A 25002-nucleotide genomic window follows, 5' to 3' on the forward strand; every position below is an offset into this window, starting at 1 on the left:
GCAGTATAATTTCTTAAACAGTACTATGACTGAAAAAATTTAAACCAGGACAAACTTGTTTGCGAGTGTGAAAGGGGGATAATAACAAGGGACGAAAATAACCCTGTATACAGTATTTATATTTGCTTCAAATTAATTAAATATTCAGAGCTCTCAAAGAATTCAAAGATAATAAATCAGTGTGATGCTTTCATCATATTATTAAATATGTAAGCACATCTCATTTGCATCAGATGTATAAAAATGTGCAATGCAATAATGTAAACACTTCTCAATGCCTTCTTTATTTGTAAGGAAAACAAGTGTGAAATGTAAATATAATAATTTAATATAATACAGCACTGAAATTAACAAACAAGCATAAATTTGGGAATGGTGCAAACCTAAAAAAAACTGTTTATCTAGGCACTGCATGTCACATTTTAAAAAAAAAATAATTGAATGAACAATGAGTTACATATAAATACCTGAATATACAGAGAAACAGGGATGTTAAATTTTGGTGAACTCTATTTACAGGTGCAATTTATCACCATTTAAAACATGGTATCATTAACAGACTGCATATAAAAGTGTAAGATTATCTGAATGTATTACTTCTACATCATGGAGCTACTAAAATTGAAACTGAGGCACATAAATCGATCAATCATCATGATCATCAAGTACTTCATCAATAATGCACATCACTGAACTTGCAAGATTTTTGTCAAATATGTACTCAGACAATAAATCCTCTATACTACCTATATAGTGAACATTGCTTACAACTGAATCAATCAATGAATCACTTAATCCAGTTAAGATACCAACATTTAGTAAAGATGGACCACTGTCCTCTAGACATATTTCTCTATACTCCTTAAGTTTTTCAGATATTTTGTTGCGCTGTCCTTCTGACACCGTATGGCACATCACTAATTCGCAATTTAAGGTAGCAGCATGCAAAGCAGCATTTTCTTCAAAGTCTGACAAAAGAGAGTCATGTAAAGGTGGACAATTTAAACATTCACATGTTTTACAGCAATTATCACAGCACAAATGTTTTGGAGTTACTGGTAAAGATTTATTGACATCAGGTGTGAAGAATTCTTGCAAAAGCACTCTTCTGCAGGTTTCAGCCATTGCATATGACCTCATTTTGTCATCCGTTGCTGTTTTGCCAATGTCCATTCCATGATAGTACAAGACTGACATTGCACTTCTACCATCTCTGCCACACCTCCCGAATTCTTGCATGAATTCCTCAATAGATCTTGGTGCTCCCCAGTTTAATACCATATCTATATCAGGAACATTTACTCCTAGGCCAAAAGCAGAGGTACAAATGACCACCCTTATCTTGCTATCAACTTTTGGAAATTCATCCATGACAATAGTTTTGCACTTATTTGATGTTGAATGGTGATACATAGCAACTAATCTATTCTTAGCACAATGAACACCACAGTATGCATTGTCTCCCAGAACATCTGTAAAGAGTTTGAACAGCACTGAACACGCTTTAATGCTGCGACAATAAATAACCGTCTTGGGACATTGCTGCTTATGATTCCTTAGGTTTTCCATCAACCACGTCAACGCAGGTTTCCCATCACGAGGTGCTTTAACACTATTAAGAATAATGTTTTTCCTGTCACAATTGCCAACAACAACATTTCCTCTCTCCATACAAAGTTTCTTCATAATTGAAGTCCTGGAGATTGGTGAAGCAGTTGCTGTCAATGCCAACATGTTAGAGTTTGGTAGAATACTTCTTAGCTCTGCTAATCTTCCATAATCCGTTCGAAATTCATCTCCCCTGTAATTATGGAGTACATTTATAAAACATTTATACCAGGATCAAGATGAATCAGGGAAAATTTGAGAAAAAAAAATTATTTCACAATAGTTAAGATATGAACTGTAAGAGAAAAGTTTCAGTTTTTAGCTTACATGTGCTAAATAGCCTGCATCTTGTCTTAGCTATATGTAGTCTATTGATATTGTGTTTTAGTAAGTGTGTATTTTTGGGGGGGGGTATTTTACATGGCCACTTTAAACTTTTAAATAACAATACAACTGTACTGTGTATCCCTTTAAAAAAATGTTATTTAATTTGTTGAAAAACATTCCTATGAACTAATATGTAATTATGTTCACTTTATAACATTATAGTTATCTAAATTTCTAATTTAATTACAAGCATTTCATTATCTTATATAATAATATGCAACTTTAGTTACTTTACGTACCATTGTTCCACACAATGTGCTTCATCCACAACAATAGCTGCTACTCTTGATTGATATATTTCAGTAGAAAACAACTGCCTCCATTCTCCATGAAAAAGAGACTCTGGGCTCATCATGATGATAGGAACTGATCCACTTGCAAGGTCTTTTTGGGTTTCTGAAATATCAATTATAATATCTATTACTGAAAAAAAACACATACAATCAATACACCTTGCTTCAAACAAAATGTATGATGAAATGTTGGATTTGCACATGTTTTACGAGTCTTAAGATACATAAATACCACAACATGTATGTATATATTAATATATAAAAGTTATATATATCATTATATAAGTTTTCAAAAATCGAATGCTTTATCTTTGTTGTGTTACTGGTTTAACTCCTTAGAATACATATAATCATATATAGCCTTGCACTTGCAATTTTTGGTAAATTTTCATAAAAAACAAAATTTGACATAGCTGTACACAGGGGATGACAAATCCCATTGCCCGACGCCCGGGGCTAGTGAAATTTAGGGTTGGGCAAGTGAAATTTTATCAACCACTTGCCCGTGGGCAAGTGACTTAATCAATTATCAAAAATAAAATCAATATCTATGCCAATATTCTACTCAGTAAATTTTTGATATATATTTATAAATACAGTATAAGTTAATGGTAGGGCAGGCAAAAATTCAGGTAGGGTAAGTGAATTTAGACCATGTACTTGCCCTTGGGCAAGTGCCTTAAAAATCTATTTGTCAGCCCCTGTGTACATGAAGCTTCTATGAGTTTAAATGAAGCTACGATGGGTGGTTCAAGCTATGTACTAGACGTATTAATGCTGAGTTATTGCATATATATGACCATTTAATTACACAATAAATAACAAGCCTTCATATATTTACAATAACCTAATAATTTGCTTGGAAATATTCATGTACATATATAAATGTTCATCACATGGTACATGTATGACATTTTTAACCCACCTGGTGTTTGTACTTTGCTTGCGTACACACAACGAATCCCACTATCTGCAATATTAACAACCTGATCCTCCATCAGGGCCACTAATGGTGACACGACGACGACGATGGTCCCTGAAACACCTTTGTATTCACAGGGGCTTGTCACGAAATATTTATCTTCTTTTAATAAAGTTACCGGCCCCTACTATAAAAATACACAAGGCCTTGTGTATTTTTATTGTAGGGGTAACTTTATTAAAAGAAGATAAATATTTCGTGACAAGCCCCTGTGTTGTATTGGGTGTTGCTAAAACGCGGAACGGAAAACGGAACGGAACGGAAAACGGAAAATATTTCTCAAGCAAATAACAAAGATTCGATATAAATCAGATTAAGAACAATCTTCTTGTTGTAAAAGTCACTTCTAATAAAAATTTATTGTAAACTATTATATATTTATGAGTCATACACACATACAAAATGGTACTGAAATTCGACCCCCCCCCCCCCACTTACACACACAAACCATTGGCGTCGGAAGAAAATTTAAAGTGGGGGGGGGGGGGGCTAAGTGCAAAAAAAATATACCTTCAAAAAAATCCTTGCAAGCAAAAAAAATCCTATTTTCTAGGGGGGGGGGGGGGAGTTTGAACTTCAATACCATTTTTTTTTTCCAAATACAACCACTTTCACCATTCTTAACCTATACTGCAGTGTGTCTGTGGAAAGTGTGGGGGGGGGCTAAACCTACGAAACAATGTTCAATGGCTATACTAAGTATATGTTTGGAAAAAAGAGGGGGCTAAGACACCCCCCCCCCCGGTTCCGAGGCCTATGCAAACACACACACAAAATTGGATTTTCGTGTTTGGGCAAAGGACATTTCCTCCATTTTTGCTCGTCAAATTTGTTGTATGTTTGTAATTTTTTCTGACCCCCACCCCCTCTTTCAATTTGTTTCCAATGTCAATGTCTGTAAAGACAAAAATAACTAGTTATGATATTCAGATTATGCACGCAGTGTCGAATTCGCGAATGATGAAAGAGGGAGTGGCAGTTTCGGGTCTGTGTAGGGACCCACAGCCACATTAAAAATTGATTTATTAAATCTTATGTTTATTTTGGAGTCAAAAAAGAGGGGGGGGGGGGTCAGACCTATCACAGCTTATAAGACTTTTCTGATGAGTGGGAATATTTACGGGGTCATTCATAAACAACTCCCCCCCCCCCCCCGCACAACATACAAACATATGTACCTCAAACAAAAAAAACAAACAAAATTTAAGTTTAAATTGAAAGATTCTGCATTATATCTTCCACATGAACGATTTCCTACTTTGTCTATCCAGAAAACGACTCTATTTTGAATAAAATTTAACAACCAGTGAGTATGAGAGATGTTTATTCGAGCTTGCCGTTAAGATTTGTACTAAACGTGATCTTAATATTTCTTTTACATTTTATTTCTCTTTCCGTGGTTCAATAAGATATCAAATATTGCCCCCCCCCCAGTCATAACCTTTTTACTACGGAAATGTTCATTCAAGTTCACATCCTCACTTTTTGTGAATGTAATTAATTTAGTAAGTTAGTGTAAAAAAAAATAGTTCTGAAAGATGTTGAAGTTGAAACTTATCCCCCCGCCCGAATCAAACAATTGTTTTCTTTTTGTGTTTTATGCCCCTCCTGAATCAAACAACTGTCTTCTTCTTGTGTTTTGGCTTGTCAAATACTTTTCAAGTTTGTTTACCCCCCTCCCCCTTTTCAAATTCGATTCTAGGTGACTGCTATGCTAGCGATTTTCGTAAATAAGAGATGAGCATGACAAATTCAACTTTTATTTAATAGTGGGGGATTGAATGTGTACAAGATATATCGTTTATGATAAAATTTGCTCATTTTAAATGATTTAATCCAAAATAATTTATTCCGTTTTCCGTTCCGTTCCGTTTTCCGTTCCGCGTTTTAGCAACACCCCTTTGTATTCGTCTACAAGTGTAGGTATAAGAGAATATATTATGGTCTTCCCGTACCCTGTTGGTAATACGCCTAGTACGTCTTTGTTGTACACAATTATGTCTTTAAGTATAACTAATTGAAGTTCTTTTAGTTGAAAATTTAATTTTCTCCTTTCCATACACACTTCAGACTAGTCTAAAGCTGTACCAAACTTCTCTTCCGCCATTTTTTTTGTGTTGTTTATATCAGCCAATGAAAAACCATACCGATTTCTCGGTAAGCCTCGACTTGAAATCACAAAAATTAAATAGGAATCAGTCTCAGACCAGACTCTCGCTCGGGCCAAGTCTCGAGAGCGAGAGTCTGGGGAAAACGAGACTAAGCCAGAGCCAATGTCAGAGCTACTCTGAACTCATCGGGTTTTATAATATGCAGAACACCGACAAATAAAAGGTTCCGAACACATTAGTAGGGGTGTATATGGCAAATACCCCTTCCTGAAAACAAACTAGTTTGATCCAAGGTATACACCGAAAGGAGATGGGTGAACTTAGCGTGCAGAAAGCCCACTAGCTTCAGACATATAAAAATCATATTCAAGTGAATTTAGTATTTAGAGTAAAGTTCTTATCATTGATTTTAATGAAATCATGATAATCAAAAAGTTTTGAGAATTTTTTTAAATTAAAATTTATTGCGTGGACCCTGAGGTCCACGCAGTAAATATATAAGCGAGGTTAAATCGGATGCCATGGGCAAACGACAGGCTACGCAGGCGCGAGAATGCTAGAGAGTTCGCACCTTAGGTAACTTGCCCGTAAAATAATTCGCCCTATTCAAATTAGAACGTTATTCATTGGAAAATCGCGCTTTTAAACCCACATTTTGCATTTACATATTCATTGGTGGATCCAAATTTCTCTCTTATATATATACTTTTATATACAAACTAAACAGTGATTCTACGGTAGAAGCATTTTAAAAGGTGGGAACAACTTGCAGTTTACTGTACAGATACACGTAACTTAACATCTTGAATGCAACGACTAGTTCTAGCTTTTAAAAGATAGAACAAGTTTTCACCGGCATTAGTTTTGTGCATCAAGGTTCGTAAAATAATTTGATATTTCAGCAATCCAAATACCGTTTGATAGAGGTCTGTGGCAACGGTTTTTAATGTAGGGGGGGGGGGGGCAAAAAAATCTGCGTTCTACAGAACTGTGCTACACGTGAACCATCAGATCTCTATTTTTCCCATGATAGATTTCTTCCGTATAAATCCAGAACATGTGTCATTCCCAACCATTATGAGTTACATGTATCGAAATAGCCCGATTTTTTAAACTGACAAAACTAAAGGCCGCTAATCGGAGACAAAATTTAACAATTTTGCTTTGAGACTACAACCAGTCATAAGTAGGCAGATCATTGTAGAAAATGTGAACAAACCTACATGAATATTCACTGCACCTAGAAATTTTCTAACTTGAATTTCGGTTAGAAAAACATGCATATGGTCCACGTATTGCAGTCCTTTTTTAAAGGACAGCAACTTGTTCTTTTATATAAAAAAAATAATGTAGTAACCATTGGGTTCGATCCCTGGCAATAAAAATCCTGAGGTGCATTCTCTAGTTAGAGTAGCACGATAACCACTACGCTACACAAGTCCTGATGAAGTGTGGCATTTAAATCATGTTTGTGATATGACCATTGACTTAAGGGACTTCAAGTATTTCTTGAAAAGATATGAAAGTTATGTCATAAAATTATATTTTTAAGGTATAGTGGGTCTTTGCTCCATAATTTTGGAAACCAAAATATGTATGTTTGTATGCGAACTTTGAGGATTAACTCTCAAAAAAGTGGAGAGACCCACTCATATCGAAAAAAAGTGTTATAGTGTGAAAAAATGACTCGTTTTGTCCTCTTCCGTGTGTGTATAGTATATCACAGGCAAATAACTTCAATCTTCATGAGATTTGTGCAAGTTGTAGAGATTTTACACAAAGTATTCTTTAATGTTAGATGAACTATTAAGGAAAACTTTGATATAATTAAGATTTAATTTTTCACCTTCATGTTTGTTGCGCTATGGGCTTATCTCACGTCATGTTCACCCATCTCCTTATACTATTTTCTCGAAGGTAAATAAATCCGGAGAAAAGTTGTTTACCCTTTTCGGTTTTCTATATTTCACTACACATGTCTGTCTGTGTGTCGTGCAATCATTGTGCGACAGTTCGACGAAAATTTTACTTTATTTGTTATTTTCTAAGTTTTGAATGAGAATTGAGAAAGAAAACCTCAAAAAGTAGACACATTTGAAATGCCAAGGTAAGGTCTTAAGTATTTTCAGCGATATAAATAAGTTTTCCGCTACGATTTTTAAAGTTCATAGGTTCGAATTGACATCAGTTTATCGAATGAATAGAGAACGTGGTAGGATTAAAGGCGCAATTTTTTACTATCATAATTTAAAATTTTCACAATCACATAATGTTAAGGTAAAGTCAGAATTATGCTACAGATTATGGTCATTTGATTGCTTTGGTATTTCTCAGATAGATAGTCATAATCCATATGGCATATGGATATTTCCCATGTCCTCCATTATTTCATGTTTTGGCAATCGTTGATTTTATTTCTTCAGAATTTTGTCTTCTCAGAAGTTGTTTTTTATTATTCAACACATATATTGTTTCATTATAGACGTGAGGATTCAGACAAGAGGAAGAGGAAAAAGTCTGAGAGCAGCTCAAGTAGTTCCTCAGATTCCTCAGATTCAGATAGTGACTCGAGCTCCTCCTCCAGTAGTAGCTCCTCAGAGGATAGAGAGGACAAAGATCAACAAAGAAAGTCAAGGTCAGGAGAGGAAAAAAGAAGGCATTCATCCCACTCTGATGATAACAGGTCAGAATCTTCATCTCGTAAACAAAGAGGAGGGCATATTGAAGCAGTGAAAAGAAGTCCACGACATGAGAGGTCTAGATCACATTCCAGTTCTAGATTGTCCAGGCGATCAAAGTCTCCTTCTGTAAGAGGAAGACTATCTCCTGCAGGGTCAAGGTCAAGCTCCAGAAGTGGTCAGAAAGTTTCATCACGGCATTCTTCATCTCAACGTTCTATTTCTTCACCTTCATCCAGACGTGAAAAGGATCACTTACAATCCCTTAGCCAAGTTTCAGATGATGTAAAAAGACCATCCTCGAGGAGTTCACAGATTGACAGAAAAGATACAGCAAAGCAGTCCAGGTCTCCCACCACTAGCCCTCCACCTCAAAAACATGACAGCGAGGAAAATCAGAAAAAGACACCACCATCAAGCCCTCATAGGGGAAGTGAAGATCGACAGGGGCGGTCTCCAGACTCCAGTCCTCCTCAAAGAAGTGAGAAGATAAGACCTATAGATGCATCACCAGAGGTACCTCCATCTGATAAAAAATCTCGTAGACATTCTTCTGACTCTTCCTCTCCGAGTCACACTCCTCCGCGTGATGACAGATACGACATGTCTAAATACGAAGAAGAAAGCGGGGCGTCTGAGTCAGAGGATGAGAAAAGGGGTCGTAAAAAGAAACACGACATGCGGAACTTCGAGAGTGAGCCTGAGAGTGGAGAATGCACAGATTCTGAAGATGAAAGGAAACTCAAAAGTTCAGTTAAGGTTTGTATCAATAAATAGTCACCAGCAGAAGGAGATTTTATAGTGTTTCAATGTATGTACTGTAAAACGAGAATATTTGGTGCACTACTAATTTTGGCGCAAGAGCCCCTGAGCGCTAAAATTTATTGTGCGCTAAAGGATTTCTAAATATCAATTTTTGTGTGTGTTCAAAGTTTTTACATAAGTACATGTAAACCAGAACGCGCGATTACGTAATGTTGAAGGATCATTGGATTTTATATACACAGTAGAACTGCACATGTTCGGAAGACAGAAAGTTATGCCAAATTATAATTTAAACTGTTGTTACCCCAGTAGTTGTTACCCGATTATTATCATTAGCACCTTCAAAGTTTGGCTTCTTGGTGTGTCAATCATCTATCGCCTCGAGGTAAACAATGCAATCAAGCATGGCGATTGAGCTAGTAGACAATGCCTGATTTATAGGAATACTGTTTTATCTAAGTAATTTTCTGTCGATGCATGCTTTGTTTTAATATGGTTTTAATGAGTAAATACTCCATTTCTTTTAATTGAAAATAGAAATTTAAATAAATTTTAACATTGTACCACGTCCATGTGATAGCAACACGTACCGCGGTAAAGGTAACGTTTACTGATATACGGGAGTACTAATGTGTTTCCGTGCTTGACTAACCAAAAATTTTAATACGGCTGTGGATTAAAAATAATATATCACATTTATATATTTTACTGACAAGCGCAAGCGCTAAAATTTATTTGCACCAATGCATTCCCACTTGCGTTTGCGCTAAAATATGTACGCGCCAAATTTTCTCGTTTTACAGTATCTGATCTGGCAATGTTATTTACAAATTTAGATTGTTAGAATGAAACCATTCCTGGATTTTGTAATCTGACAATTTTTGATACATTTATACTGTTACAAAAATTGCATTTGATTCTCCAATGCAAGTATTGTGGAGAAAGCAAATAGACTAATAATTTTTTTTTCAAACAAAATTGAATTAGATTTTTGGGGGTAAAAATAAAAAATAAAGTAATTAAATCCTTAAATAAATTTATACCGAAATTGACCATGAAAGTAAGTGCTGGAAGAATTTTAATTGTAGATTGTTTGTTATTGGTCACTGGTTTTGTTAAAAAAATAGAAATATCAGCTTTCGATAACCAGAATTTTTATCCATTTACATCTTGCAGACAGACAGTATTCCATCTCACGTCACACTTGGCAAAACACTGATACAGTTGTGCTATGTAGGCAAATTTATTGCATTTAGGCAAATTCCATCATCTAAATGTTTATGTGTTTATTATGCATGGGCAAATGTAGGATTAGCTGTGCAAAGTTTAAATATACTGTTTAAAGGAAAATATTTTTCTAAACGATTCACTTATTAAATGTATGACATTCATATTATGTGATTTATGTAATGGTTTAAGGTAAACATGTTACTGTAGTATGAATTTAAATTTTTTATAGCCATATCCCATTTGCCCATGGCTTTTTTTGTTGTCATGTGGATGCATGCCAAGGAAAAAAAAAAAATAGAGGCCCTGTCTCTAGGAATGGATTTTTTTCTTCGAGATTGTTTTAATTTCCCTAGCATTGGCTTTATTTGTGCATGAATTGATAAAATATGGGAATGACTTGGACAAAAAACCTCATAAAAGCTTAGTATAATCTCCATAGTGACATTCCTTTTATCAAGGGTCAAGGTGTAAAAAAAAAAAAAAATGTATGATTTCAATGTTGATATGGTAATTTTCTTATTGATATGACTATGGAGACCATACTATTATATTATGCTATGTCATAAGGAATATGACATTTTTTCCTGTTTAAAACATTTTTATTTTGCATGCTCATATGTGACTTGTTTAAAGGTGCATGAGATAAATACAAGTTTCATTTGAAAAAGTCTAAAAAATGATGAATAATTCAGTGCCTATCATTTTTGTACAAGTCTCTTGAAAACTTCACTGAAAGAGAAGAAATTCTTGATTAAAAAATAAAACATATGTTTTTGAAAGACTGAATCGTGTAGAATTATTTCAGAGGAAAATGGAAGAGGAGGATGGGAGTCGTAGGAGAGGTGAACGTCGGCGAGGGTATTCCCCAGACCGCTGGCGAGACGATAGAGACAGCAGAAGACGTAGATATAGTCCGGGGGGAAATAGAAGAAACGGTATGAAACAAGATATAAAAAAAATAATTCAAAATGTAAATTATGTGGCATGATAGATACATAAACAGGAATGATGTACATTTCAGTTAAGTATAATAAAAAAGAAATGATTAAAAAAGTATCAAGAATACCTTGAGTTTATTCAGCTTTCTGATTTGGTTATGTAACTGAGTGTAACAAGAAAGATTACTCAGTAATGTATTTCTTGACTTGGTAGATCGATTCCGTGAAGATCGCAGGCGATCACGTGATTGGAGAACAAATGATAGAGATCGTAATTCATTGGAAAGAAGAAGAGATGATGACCGTCGGAGATCCCCGACTCAGGATGGAAGTAAAACAGATGGCGATAAAGACAAGTAATACTGCCTTAAAGTAAAAATGTGTTTCTGTAGGAAAAGTCAAATAAAAAGATACATATATGCAAGGGTTGTCCCAAAATTCTGCATACAAACATATTTTTGTAGGAATTCTTTGTCATAAATTATTGAAACTTTGTTTACAAATTAAAACAATAATAAATAAAAAAAATTGTGGACAGTTATTAAATATTTACACAAAAGAACCAATTTGAATGCAATATTTTATTGAGAAGTCTAAGACAGCTTTCTATCCAAATTTTGCAATTGAAAATAATTGTACACAATGTTTTATATCTTATAAAATCTTACGAAATGTATTCATTACCTATGATTTCCAAAGCTAAAAATTCTCTATACTGCAATATGAATTTATCAACCCAGAAAAAATTAGAGAAATACAATAAATTTTGCTAAAAGATGTGAGCTCAGTTTAAGGAATTTTGGGACATCCCTTATAAGTATCATAATGCCAGTTTGAATTTATTTAGTGAACGAATGTAATGTTATAAATCTACAGAGCCACTGAAGAAAACCAGAAAGAAGGAGAGAAAGCTGAGAATGCAGTGAAGAAGTCCAAGGAGGCAGAAGTGTTGTCGCTGACCACCAGGACTGGAGGGGCATATATTCCCCCTGCTCGACTGAGAGCCATGCAGGCCAGCATCACTGATAAGTCAAGGTACATATACAGAAACACTTAGTTCACCATACTCAAGGCATGCAGGCTAGTATTACCTATAAGTCACAGTGAGGCAGATATATCTAAGATTCAGTTATTTATACAGAGTACTGTATTGTATCTAAGAGTTGGTAAAATGAAAACATTCTTAGTTTAGTGTAGATGAATATGCTATACATTCTCACAGTTCAAAACTACCTATAAATATTTAAGTAAAAATATGTGAAAAGCAATTGTACTTTTCTTTCAGTGAACCTTTTCAGAGGATTGCCTGGGAAGCTTTGAAGAAAAGTATCAATGGTTTGATCAACAAAGTCAACGTGTCAAATCTCCATTTTGTTGTCCAGGAATTGTTCCAAGAGAACATAGTCAGAGGAAGGTGAGATCTGTATTAGTCATGCTGCATACTTGTACTTTTTTCTCATAAAAAGGTTATATGGACATTATAAGGCTTAATTTCTAGAAGATAACTAAAAAACAGATTTAATTTTTCAGCCTTTTCTGTTTGTGACTCTATCAAAAATCATTTGAAAATTGAACATGTTACATGATTAACAAGCATATAAATTCCAACATGCCCCCCTCCCCACTTTCTCTCCCCCTTTGATTTATAATGAGTATTGATTAAGAATTTTATATGATGAGTAAATTTCGAATTTGAAGTTTGTAATTTAATGAAGAGCTTAGAGCATGCTGTGTTTTCTAGGTTAATGATTTCAATCTTTCCTTTCCAGAGGTTTGGTGGCCTGTTCAGTAATTCAGACATGCTGTGTTTTCTAGGTTAATGATTTCAATCTTTCCTTTCCAGAGGTTTGGTGGCCCGTTCAGTAATTCAGACATGCTGTGTTTTCTAGGTTAATGATTTCAATCTTTCCTTTCTAGAGGTTTGGTGGCCCGTTCAGTAATTCAGACATGCTGTGTTTTCTAGGTTAATGATTTCAATCTTTCCTTTCCAGAGGTTTGGTGGCCCGTTCAGTAATTCAGACATGCTGTGTTTTCTAGGTTAATGATTTCAATCTTTCCTTTCTAGAGGTTTGGTGGCCCATTCAGTAATTCAGACATGCTGTGTTTTCTAGGTTAATGATTTCAGTCTTTCCTTTCCAGAGGTTTGGTGGCCTGTTCAGTAATTCAGACATGCTGTGTTTTATAGGTTAATGATTTCAATCTTTCCTTTCCAGAGGTTTGGTGGCCCGTTCAGTAATTCAGACATGCTGTGTTTTCTAGGTTAATGATTTCAATCTTTCCTTTCCAGAGGTTTGGTGGCCCGTTCAGTAATTCAGACATGCTGTGTTTTCTAGGTTTATGATTTCAATCTTTCCTTTCCAGAGGTTTGGTGGCCCGTTCAGTAATTCAGGCTCAGTCTGCCTCTCCCACATTTACACATGTGTACGCCGCCCTGGTGTCAGTTATCAACACCAAGGTAAGAACACACAAGCCTCAGAAACATATACATATTTTTTGAAGCATAAAATTAAGTAAAGGAAACTTTCACTAGTCAGAAGAGTTTTCCTTTTTTGTGGCCTTACATTTAAGTATCCTTTGTTTTGGTACATGTTATTTTCATCATTTCTAAATTTTAGAGATGTGTGATTTATTTGATCTATTTTACAGTTTCCACAAATCGGGGAGTTGATCCTGCGACGTCTTGTGATTCAGTTCCGTCGTGGATTCAAGAGAAATGATAAGAATCTCTGTCTGTCGTCCACCCGATTCATCGCTCATCTGGTCAACCAGCAAGTGGTAGGTCCGCACTGTTACTAGATTTGGGGTTACATTTATAGACTGCATGTGAGAATTTTCCAAGACTTTTGATAATAAAGCACTCAAAGTCTTTGGATTCTTGCAGTGATAATATATTTCCATATATACATACATGTTATTAAGGGTGTTGTTTGTTGTTGATTTCAGGCCCACGAGGTGCTGGCATTAGAAATCCTGACCCTATTACTGGAGACCCCATCTGATGATTCTGTGGAGGTGGCTGTCGGCTTTCTGAAGGAGTGTGGACAAAAACTGACCGAAGTCACCCCTCGTGGAATCACAGGTAACTCATTACACAGCAGAGGAAGGGATAAAGAAATAATTAAATTTAATGCTGCATCAGTTTTGTTTTACATTCTTTTTTTATTTAATTGCAAAGTGATAAAGCCTGATACCTGACACTAAAATGTTTAATGCTTGAAAAATAGCCCACATAATTTGACTTGACTTGTTTTAGCGATATTTGAGAGGCTGAGGAATGTCTTACACGAGGGTCAGATTGACGTGAGGGTGCAGTACATGATAGAGGTGATGTTTGCCATCCGTAAAGACGGCTTCAAGGACCACCAGTCAGTTATAGAGGAACTAGATCTCATCGCGGAGGAGGACCAGTTTACTCACCTCCTGACATTAGAAGACGAAGGAACAGCTGAGGAAATCCTAAGTATGGGAATCAAACAAAAAATTGTATTCTGTTTTTGTTGTCTGGAAATTTTTGAAAACACATAACAGAAATTTTTTTTGTTTTTATTTTCAGATGTTTTCAAGTTTGATCCTGAGTATGAAGCAAATGAAGAAAAATACAAAGAACTGAAAAAAGGTAATAGAAAAATAATTAGTAAAATTTAATAATGACAATAATATACCTACATACTAATTAAGCTACTTTTAGACTTCACTGCATAGGTATTATAAATTTTGTATTATTGTTTGTTTGTTTTACAGAGATCCTGGATGAGGGCAGTTCTGATGAGGAGTCGGGGAGTGGATCCGGGTCTGAAAGTGACAGTGACGAAGAAGAGGGGGAGGGCGAAGGTAAATCTTAATGATCATCTCAATGGTGGATCTAAGTTATAAAGATGATTACTGTTAACAATATCTGTATATCAAGTTGTAGAAGAGAAGAACACACTGTAATTCAGCAAATTATTCACTATATCTTATTTTCTTGAGATAGTAATATTTTATTTCGCCATTTCTAGTCATGGTTGTATGTAATCTTTAAAAAAACCAGTCTCATATACATGTATTAACACAAAAATAAAGTTCTTGCAAATAAATAGTGATTTAGAGTACCGGGGTATTTGGAATCATATGCAGAGTTTGTTGGATTCAGAAGGGGGGGGGGGGTTGATATATGTGAATTGAGATTGAGGTTTGAGGTTAAGAAATTAATGGTAAATAGGTGTTAAAAACAATAGAGTGTGAATTACACTTGGGTATTTACAGCTGTACATGAATTTACGTACAGTTAATTCTCGATAAACTGCCACCTTTTGTAATTTAGAAATCATGGCGGTATAAAAATTTGGTGATGAATTGAATTTCCCATCTTCTGGAAAACAAGAAGTAGAGTTACCGTTCTTAGAAATACCATTTAGCGTTTCTATTCTTATTATTACATGTATATGTATATAATAAAAACATATTTCTGGTTGAAAATACTTCAAGTCATTTTTTAATGTACAAATTCGCTAAAACAAAATGTGCAGTTATGAAATAAAGAAAAGTACATGAGTGTGCATTTAAATCTGCAGTTCTGCTATTGAAAAAAAAATGCTGGGTCGATCGTCGTGATATATTGCCGATAGTAAGTAAAATGAATTCTTGAATAAACGTATTGTTTATGGCAACATTTTTAATTAAACATTCACAATTTATACCATATTATTATTTTTTCAGCATTGCAATGTTTAAAGCAGAGATCATCTAAATTATATAGTTATTGGCGTACTTTAACAACGACCGCTTTCGTGGCGAAGCCGTGACTAAATGATTATTAAACAGAAAACAAAATTATTATAACAGTCCATGTTAAAATCTCTGTTTATTTAGTTCTTGTTTAATTACTTAATTGCATGTACCTTGTCTGCAGTTGCATGCTTTGCAACGGGGATAGTGTCAACCAATTAGCCGCGCTTCACTGACCACGCGCACCTGTGGCGGTATATCGAGATAATTGACACTTAAAAATGGACGTTTGTTGTGAAAACAGGGTGGCGGATGGCGGTATGCGAATTTGGCTTTATAAAGAGAATTTTATATAGCAGGAAAAACGTTCTTGGGAAATCATGGCGGTATTGCGAAAATGGTGATGAATCGAATGGCGATAATTCGAGAATTGACTGTATATGCAATAAAATTGTTGATCAACAGAATTTTGATCAAAGTATTAGTGAAAGGTAGATTGTTAATAATTTCAGATAATATTGATAGGAATAATTTCTATTTTCATGTTTTTATTGAACAGAAGGAGAGAAACAGACAATAATTGACCAGACAGAAACCAATCTGATTGCCCTCAGGAGAACAATCTATTTAACGATCCAGAGTGCCTTAGACTTTGAGGAATGTGCTCACAAACTTCTAAGAATGGAACTCAAACCGGGACAAGAGGTAGATATTGCTTTAGATAGAAAGATGAAATGAATATTCATGAAACTTTCATTATGTCTAGATAGATATCAATATTATTCTCTATTTCAATATGATATGGTTGTTTTCCAGGTTGAGTTATGTAACATGATTCTTGATTGCTGTGCACAGCAACGTACTTATGAGAAGTTTTTTGGATTGCTAGCTCAGGTAATAAATTTTAGATGAGTAGTTATACAAAACATTTTGAGAAAAGGGTACTGTATACAGGGTTGTTTTCACTCCATTTTCACACCCAGTCATAGTTTTGTTTAAGAAATTATACTATATTCTTTGAATTCGCTCAGTTTTAAATTCTTCCAAAATAGGCCAAATGAGGGTAGGGCGATATGGGCGAAAATTTCTCTGTTTACAGTATGTTGCTTGGAGCAATTTCACTGCCTTCATGGTGTTTATTGTGTATTTGTTTTGTAGCGATTCTGTATGATTGACAAGAAGTACATAGAGCCTTTCCAGACCATGTTCAGGGAGCAGTATGACACAATCCACAGACTAGAAACAAACAAGCTCAGGAATGTGGCCAAGTTCTTTGCTCATCTATTGCACACTGATGCCATCTCATGGGAGGTAACTCAATCTGCTAGCTCTTCCTATTGTTTGAATTTTCTTTCTGTAGAGTTTCTATTAAAGTGTCTCAAAATAAGCATATTACAAATATATTTGATTGTTAGAAATTAGAATTAATTGTAAATGAAATATTGAAAAAAAAAACCCACTGTATTGAAGTACTAAGGTGATTTTGTTTTAAGGTTCTGGAGGTCATTAAACTGAATGAGGACGACACAACTTCAGCCAGTAGAATATTTATCAAAGTATTATTCCAGGAATTGTCTGAGTATCTAGGTCTACCCAAACTTAACGACAGACTCAAAGATCCGTAAGTCTCTACCACTGTACTCAATTTAAGACCAACACTAATAGTTTTTTTTTTTTTTATGGGACAAAATTATATGATTGAGAATTTTCTAAGTAATCATTTATTCAACTATTGAATTTAAGAATTTTTAGCTCACCTCAACGAAGTTGGGGGAGCTTATGTAATACCCTCGGCGTCGGCGTCGGTGTCGGCGTCGGTGTCGGCGTCGGCGTCCCGGGTTAAGGTTAAGTTTTTTGGAGCAGTTTTCTTTTTAAGTCATGTTAAGTACTTCTATGTCCTATATTGATTAGACATGCATGGAAGATGGTTCTAGTGTGTTTCATTGTACCAGTCAAAGTTTCAGATGCTGCAATTTTAGCAAAGAAATGACCAGGTTAATGTTTTTGGAGCAGGTTAACATTTTTGGTGCAGTTTTTGGTGTAGGTTTCATTTCCAAGTAACTATAAGCCCTATGTTAACCAAACTTGCATGGATGATACATCTAAGGATGCATACTACCGGGCTTGCTTCGGATGCTGAATCTGACCTACTTTTTCAGGTTGAGTGAACAGGTTAAAGTTTTTTGGTGTAGGTTTCATTTCCAAGTATCTGTAAGTCCTATGTTGACCAAACTTGCATGGATGATACATCTAAGGATGGATACAACCAGGCTTGCTTCGGATGCTGAATCTGACCTACATTTTCCGTTTGAGTGAACAGGTTAAAGTTTTTGGTGCAGGTTTCATTTCTAAGTATCTGTAAGTCCTATGTTGACCAAACTTGCATGGATGATACATCTAAGGATGGATACTACCAGGCTTGCTTCGGATGCTGAATCTGACCTACTTTTTCCGGTTGAGTGAACAGGTTAAAGTTTTTGGTGCAGGTTTCATTTCCAAGTAACTATAAGCCCTATGTTGACCAAACTTGCATGGATGATACATCTAAAGATGGATACTGCCGGGCTTGCTTCGGATGCTGAATCTGACCTACATTTTCCAATTGAGTGAACAAGTAAAAGTTTTTGGTGCAGGTTTCATTTCCAAGTAACTATGAGTTCTTTAATGACCAATCTTGCATGGATGATACATCTTAGGATGCATACTACCAGGCTTGCTTCGGATGCTGAATCTGACCTACATTTTGTGGATGAGTGAAAATGTTAGTTTTTGATGTATGTTTCATTTCCAATTAACTATGAGCCTTATAATGTGCAAACTTGCATGGACGATACATCTTAGGATGCACACTAATGGACTTGCTTCGGATGCTGAATTCGACATACATATTTTTCAGATAATAGACCAGGTTAAAGTTATGGTTGCAGGTCTATTACCAAAAAACTTTAAGGCTTTTATAACATTGTATAAACCAAACTTGCACAAATGTTGCATCAAGAGATGAAAACTCAAATTTGCTTTAGATGCTGAATTACATTTTCATGAAGAAGAACTACTTTAAATTTTTTATGTTGGTCTACTTCAAAGTATCAGATCAAAATTGCTTAGATATTTTCATTTTTGGAATGTACATTTTTTGTTGGTTAATTGTGTGACTTTGCCTTATTTAAAGACAACATTCGTTGAGGTGAGCTCTGTAATCTCTGATTACCTATGTTTAGAAAATAAAGTCATGCTTATGCACGAAGTACGAATATATAGGCATATTTAAGTTTAATAGCAAGTACATGTATGTAATTTGTACATTAACCTGATTTCTACTGCATTACATTGTTCTTTATTTCTAGAACCCTCCAGCCATATTTTGAGGGCTTACTACCCAGGGACAATCCTAAGAATACCAGATTTTCCATCAACTTTTTTACCACAATTGGTCTCGGTGGACTAACGTAAGTGTATATCATAAGAATACAAGCTTTTCCATTAACTTCCTTACCATAGTTGGTCTAAATGGACTGACATAATAAATATAGAAATAAGAATATACCAGATTTTCTATAAAATTCCTGAAAACATTCCTTGGGACTGACCCAATTACAAAGAGAATACATTTTTATAGTTCTTGTATATTACACAATGAGATTACATAGAGATTGTATACCAAAAATGCTTACAAGTAAAGTAAAACAAGCTTATAATGAAGTGCCAGGGATGGGCGATTTTGCTTTGTTATAATTGTAATTTCTTATATCCATTTAGTTTACAATATATTTTAAAGTCATGGGGAATAAAAATCACCTCGCTGTAAGCGTCAGTTCATTTATAAGTGTGTACCAAGTTCAGAAGAGATAAGTTTCTAATAAAACCTTACTTAAATCCCTGCACCCGTTATCGCAAGATTTGTTTATATGCTTTTTAAAAAGGCCTTCAAGATGTATGTTTTGTGTATATGCTTTTTATAAAGGCCTGTAAGATATATGTTTTGTGTATATGCTTTTTATAACGGCCTGTAAGATGTATGTTTTGCTTTTCAGTGATGATCTCAGAGAGCACTTGAAGAATGTGAAGAAACAAGTGGCTCAACAGCAAGAGGAGGAGTCTGACAGTTCATCGTCATCATCTTCTGATGATTCATCATCCTCATCTGACAGTAGTTCATCATCAGATAGCTCCTCAGGTCAGTAGTTCTGGGTCACCTAACACTTCTAGATATTAGCCCTCTGTTTTTATGTTCCAAATTTTAATAGCCATTCTCTGTAACCACTTAAACTTCGTTGCCACGCATGGTCACCGATTTTTATGAAATTTCGCCCATGCTTAGTACTTGACACCAGAAACAAATATCAAACAAAATTTCGTTGCTATGTGTCTTGGTTGCTATGGCAACAGCCGGAAAGTTTGAAAAATCGAGATTTTCAGCCACTTTAAATCTTGACTGTGGCTTAATAAAAACTAGAAAAAGCAAACAAACCATTCTCACAAAAACATGACACCTTGATGTCACTTATACTGTAAAGAAACTGTTTAGAATATATCTTTAAGTAAGTGGTAACCAAGGGTACATTTGGAATACATTTAAAATGCTGAAATATGCTGAAAAACACTCCTTATTCACTAATGGTAGGTGTTACATGCTCAAACTCAATCAACGACTTAAGAAAAACAATGAAAATGTTTGACCTTAAGTATATAAGTATAAGCAATATTATTCTATAAATAACTTTTATGGTTGCCATGGTAACACAGTGTAACCATGCAAAACCAGTAACTAAGATTGGGTTAATGCTACTGTCTTGAGGAAAAACATGAAAATTCAAGACTGGCAAATATGCATCCTTAGGAACTTGCAACACCAAAACCATAAGAAAAATTGGGTATAATTGCTACTTTGCAGTGTTACCATGGAAACAAAGTACCAGTACTTAAAAGTGAATTATTTTTCGCTGCATTAAGAATTAAATTGCCATTTAATCAAGGAACAAATTAAAGGACTCAGCTTAAATAGTACTTATCTGTTAGAACTGAAGTTGAATATCATATATTGATAAAATTTGATGAATAAAACAACACTGTTGCTATGGTTACCAAGAAGAGAAAATGTTCGATTTTGTGAACTTTATATCAATATTAAATCCTGTGTGCCAACTTCTTGCATCCACTTAGAGATTGGATGATAGTCAAAATTAAAAGTCAAGTTAGCTGTTAATAAATATCAATCATAAAAGTTTTGGGAATCTACATTTAAGGGTACGTATCCAAGGAAAGAAAATATTTTTCAGGTTTTTAAGCATATATTTTCTGCTTATTTCCATAGCAACGCTCTATTTAAAGAATCTAATCTGATTTTTTTCAAATGGGAAAACTTTGAGCACACCAACATCTTAGAAAATTGATCATTAGTTATGAGGAAATGTGCTTTTTTTTAAAGATAGGGTCAGATTTAAACATACAGAGTGTTACTTTGAAGGCTGTATGCGGTATAAAAACCTTGGCAACCATTGCCAACCAAGATGAAATATAATATTTTGTTCTTGGTATATGTCTCAAGGCTCTTTTTTCTATTATTTGGTCACATTTCATCCTATAATTGCTTTTTATTTTTACGTGTATGACTTTATAAAATTCAATGAATATTTTTTTTACTTTTGAATACTTTGTTACCATAGTAACGTATGTATTAGTTGATTTACCAAACATGTTTATCATGCATTTGAGACATCTGACCTTCAACTTTTGGAAACAGTCATTGCCAATTGTTTGCTTTGCCGCAAATGTTAACTATGGGGCTCTAAACATGTTAAAAAATGCCATTTTTCGAACTTTAAGACATGTTGCCATGGTAACTATAAAACATAGCAACCAATTTTTCCTTGATTTCAGTTTAGGGTATCAGTGACTTTTATCATAGCGAGTTTGGAGAAATTCTGAGACTATGCATGCCACAGCTCCTATATAAAATTTCAAATCATTACAGAGAATGGCTCTTAAATATATTGAACCAAATGCTCTTCTTTTATATGTTACAGTATAACAGTTATTTTCTGTGTATCACAATTGTTGCAAAAATAAGATTATCATGAAAATAACCTGCTATATTGTACCCATTTAAGAAACGTGTATCAGCACCCCATTTTTGCTCACTGTCAGATTCTACTGTATTGTAAGATGTTTTCCTGTATGCATTACAGACAGCTCTTCTGAGGATGAAGCACCTCGAAAGAAAAGAAAGGGAAAACCAACAGAGACAAGGGAAAGGAGGAGTAAAGAAAAATCCAGACAAGGTTATACCAACGGAGACATACAACAGAGGGAAAAAAGACAAGAGAGGGAGGAAAGCCCTGAAAATGTCAGGAGAAACAGGAGGGAAAGGGAGGAAAATGTGTATGATAAAAGGTCTAAGCAAAGAGGCAGGGATGAAAGCCCACAAAATGGCAGCTCAAACAGAAGAGAAAGGGAGACAAGCCCTGGAAATTACCGATCTAAAAGAAGAGAAAAAGAGAGAAGTTCAGACGTAGTGGAATCAAAAAGGAGGGGAAGGGAGGAAAGTGAAGAAAATTATAGAAGGAGGAATCAACAAGAGAGTCCGGAGAATGTTAGATCCAAGTGGGAAGACTCAAGATCAGATAGGTACAGTGGGAGATACTCTAATGATGTAGATGGAGACTGGAGAGACAGGGAAGGGAGGAATGACAGAAGGAGAAATAGGGATGAAAGTGATGATGATAGATCATCAAGATATAGTGATCGGAGACAAAGTAGAAGGAAAGAGAAACATGCAGAAGAAAATTATGACAGACCTTCCAGAGGGAGAAAAGAGGAAAGGGAAGTGGAACGGAGAAATGGAAGAAGGGCTGAAGATTCTGATGAAGATTACAGATCTAGGAATCGAGGAAGGGAGGAGATGAGGGATTCTAGAAGAGGAAGGGATCAGCAGGAGAATGGGTACAGGGATAGAAGTGAAGAAGATGAGAGAACTCTGATTAGAAATAGAAGTCAGGAAAGAAATAGGGATAAACAAAGGAGAGACGAATCAAGAGAGGAAATAAGTCAGAGGAACAGAGAATATGAGAGGAGACGTGAAGAGTTCAATCAAGGAAGGAGGCCTGAATGCAGTACAGAAAGAAGGAAACGTGGATATGAGGAAGACGACAGGGGAGAGAAGAGGCAGCGAAGAGAAGAGGTGTCTAGAGAGGGCAGGGGAAGGGAGATGGACAGAGAACAGAGGAGAAGGCAAGAAGATATAGAGAAAAGCAGAAGTGGCAGAGGCAGAGATGAGGAGAAAGAGAGAAGGAACAGAGACAGTGAGGAGAGGGAGAGGAGCAGGAGGAATAAAGGAAGCAGTAGGAGGAGTGTGGATTCCTCCAGTGAGGACAGTGACTCCTCCAGTGAGGACAGTGACTCCTCCAGTTCTGATGATTCCTCCAGTGACAGTTCCTCCTCCTCCTCCTCCTCACCCAGTCCTCCGAGGAAGAGGAAGCACTCAGACTCTGATAGTGACAGTGTAAAACATTCTATTAAAAAGAGACGCGATTCTGACGAGTACGAAAAACGTGAGAGGTACAGCTCTCAAAGAGAGAGCAGTGTTCGCAGCAGGGAGAGATCCCACAGGAGATGATAGTTTGATATGCAAGATTAAGTGTATAAAGTGCTATGATCTTTTGATGCAATTTTCATTTGATGAATATGTACATGAAAAATCATGAAAAATATTGTTAATTCATATCTATAGTCTAACCCTATGGGTTTTTTCTAGACTAAAAAAATTGTTTGAATTAAAAAGGATGAAATTTTTTGTCGATCTTTTTTACAGTTATGAGACCCTACTTCTGGTTTTACATTTGGGTAAATCTGAATAAGCTTATTGGAAGTACATGTATCTTTACTTTTGGCATTGAAAATTTGATTATTATTATATAATTAAGTCTGATTGAGGCACAGAATAGTTCAACTTCAAATTAGATTACCATGGCCTAGTATTTAAATTCAATGCCCCACGATGTTTTATCTTGGATACCAAGAAGCCATACATTGTCAAACAATGCCAAAGTTTCCTCAAGAAGACCCAAAAATAAGACAGAAAAAAATCTTTTTTAGGGCATCTGAGTCTCTCAGGTGGCCTACAGCTATCTGTTTTCGACATGCATCATGTCTAATAACTTGGAACATATTCAACTTCCTCTCATTGAACATGGGCAAGGCATATGGTGTTTGTTTAAATGTCATTCCTTCTGTTACACTCTGCATTTTGCTCAGTTACAAGGAAACAAGCTGTAGATTTGTAGCTCCTTTGTATGAAAAAAATTGGATTGACGACTGATCATAAAAAAAACTATTTATTGCTATAATTTCTTCAAATTCATTACTTGACTGTTTTAAAGCTCAGTTTCGAAAAAAATTCCTTAGACCTATGTCAACACCTGTGGTAGCTGGCATCTTCACGAAGCAAGTTGGACTGAATTACTACACATGGTTAGTAATATTTTGATATGGCAGTTTTAAAAACATGGAGAAATAAACTGAGACAACACTTTTTTGTGTGCAATAAATATGGGTACTGAAGCTTTCAGGGCTGTCAATTTTTTCTTCAGAGAGCTACTGTTCTGCAACTACAAAGAAACTATTTCAGATACTTTTTGATGATGCATGATTACAGGCATTCAGGAGCATCAAAGTTTTTTTTACCATTCTGTTGACCTTGCTTTTATATTTGTGCCTAGCTCAATTTCAAAGAAAGTCTTCAAGATAAACTATTCATGATATTATATTAAAATCTTGGAGAGCTGTTTAGCTGTATCAGCATTGCTTGACATTCATTTGGCCTTTTCTTTTTCTGAATGCTTGAAATAGTGCATATTTTTAGCTGTACTGGTCAGAGACCAGAAGAGCTTATGCGTCCGGCATTCGTCCGTCTGTCTAGCTGTCCGTCTGTCTGTAAACAATTTTTTAAAATGCTACTCCTCCTACAGTTTTGGTCTGATTTCAATATAACTTGGTACACAAGAAGACTACACTAAGATACATAATTCTGCGTATGGGTTTTTGATTTCGATGAACGGTGTTGCCGTGGTTACTAAAAATAGAATTTTCTGTAAAATTCTTTCAAAATGCTACTCCTCTTAGAGTTCTGGTCTGTTTTCAAAATAATTTGGCATACAAATAGACTACACTAAGATACATAATTCTGTGTATCGGTTTTTGATTTTGGTGAATGGTGTTGCGATGGTTACTCAAAATAGAAATTTCTTTGAAAAACTTTCAAAATGCTACTTCTCCTACATTTTTGGTCTGATTTCAATAAAACTT

The 25002-nt window shown here is 35.3% G+C and overlaps 2 protein-coding genes across 3 annotated transcripts; one reads left to right on the plus strand and one right to left on the minus strand.

Moving 5' to 3' along the window:
- Nucleotides 1–311: 311 nt before the first annotated feature.
- On the minus strand, nt 312–3337 carry LOC134229424 (ATP-dependent DNA helicase RecQ-like). Its single transcript, XM_062711177.1, has 3 exons — nt 3214–3337; nt 2235–2391; nt 312–1801 (listed from the first exon to the last, which is right to left on the minus strand). The coding sequence occupies exons 1-3, from the start codon at nt 3284–3286 to the stop codon at nt 646–648; spliced, it is 1386 nt and encodes a 461-aa protein (XP_062567161.1). The 5' UTR covers nt 3287–3337; the 3' UTR covers nt 312–645.
- Nucleotides 3338–7360: 4023 nt separating this feature from the next.
- On the plus strand, nt 7361–23491 carry LOC134229425 (pre-mRNA-splicing factor CWC22 homolog). Of its 2 annotated transcripts, XM_062711179.1 has the most exons (19): nt 7361–7488; nt 7864–8818; nt 10860–10989; nt 11207–11348; nt 11869–12027; nt 12278–12406; nt 13354–13447; nt 13639–13767; nt 13936–14071; nt 14246–14452; nt 14546–14608; nt 14734–14823; nt 16259–16404; nt 16516–16593; nt 16858–17010; nt 17193–17320; nt 19047–19148; nt 19734–19876; nt 21888–23491. In XM_062711179.1, exons 1-19 carry the CDS (start codon nt 7481–7483, stop codon nt 23312–23314), a joined length of 4419 nt encoding a protein of 1472 aa, XP_062567163.1. In that variant the 5' UTR covers nt 7361–7480; the 3' UTR covers nt 23315–23491. The 2 variants fall into 2 exon arrangements, with proteins under 2 accessions (XP_062567163.1, XP_062567164.1); XM_062711180.1 differs by lacking the exons at nt 7361–7488; nt 7864–8818 and adding an exon at nt 10009–10057.
- Nucleotides 23492–25002: the final 1511 nt, after the last annotated feature.

Source organism: Saccostrea cucullata, unplaced genomic scaffold, assembly GCF_032062105.1.
Source record: "Saccostrea cucullata isolate Sc308-1 unplaced genomic scaffold, CSIRO_AGI_Scuc_v1 ctg4466, whole genome shotgun sequence".
NCBI lineage: Eukaryota > Metazoa > Mollusca > Bivalvia > Ostreida > Ostreidae > Saccostrea > Saccostrea cuccullata.

Bases quoted from the DNA above. Each gene is read 5' to 3' on its own strand.
- LOC134229424 (XM_062711177.1), bottom strand. From the start codon at position 3,286: ATGGAGGATCAGGTTGTTAATATTGCAGATAGTGGGATTCGTTGTGTG. The intron at 2,392-3,213 runs GTGGGTTAAAAA...TTGATATTTCAG, and splicing joins AAGCAAAGTACAAACACCAG to AAACCCAAAAAGACCTTGCA. The intron at 1,802-2,234 runs GTACGTAAAGTA...CCATAATTACAG, and splicing joins GCACATTGTGTGGAACAATG to GGGAGATGAATTTCGAACGG.
- LOC134229425 (XM_062711179.1), top strand. The intron at 8,819-10,859 runs GTTTGTATCAAT...GAATTATTTCAG, and splicing joins AACTCAAAAGTTCAGTTAAG to AGGAAAATGGAAGAGGAGGA. The intron at 14,609-14,733 runs GTAATAGAAAAA...TTTGTTTTACAG, and splicing joins ATACAAAGAACTGAAAAAAG to AGATCCTGGATGAGGGCAGT.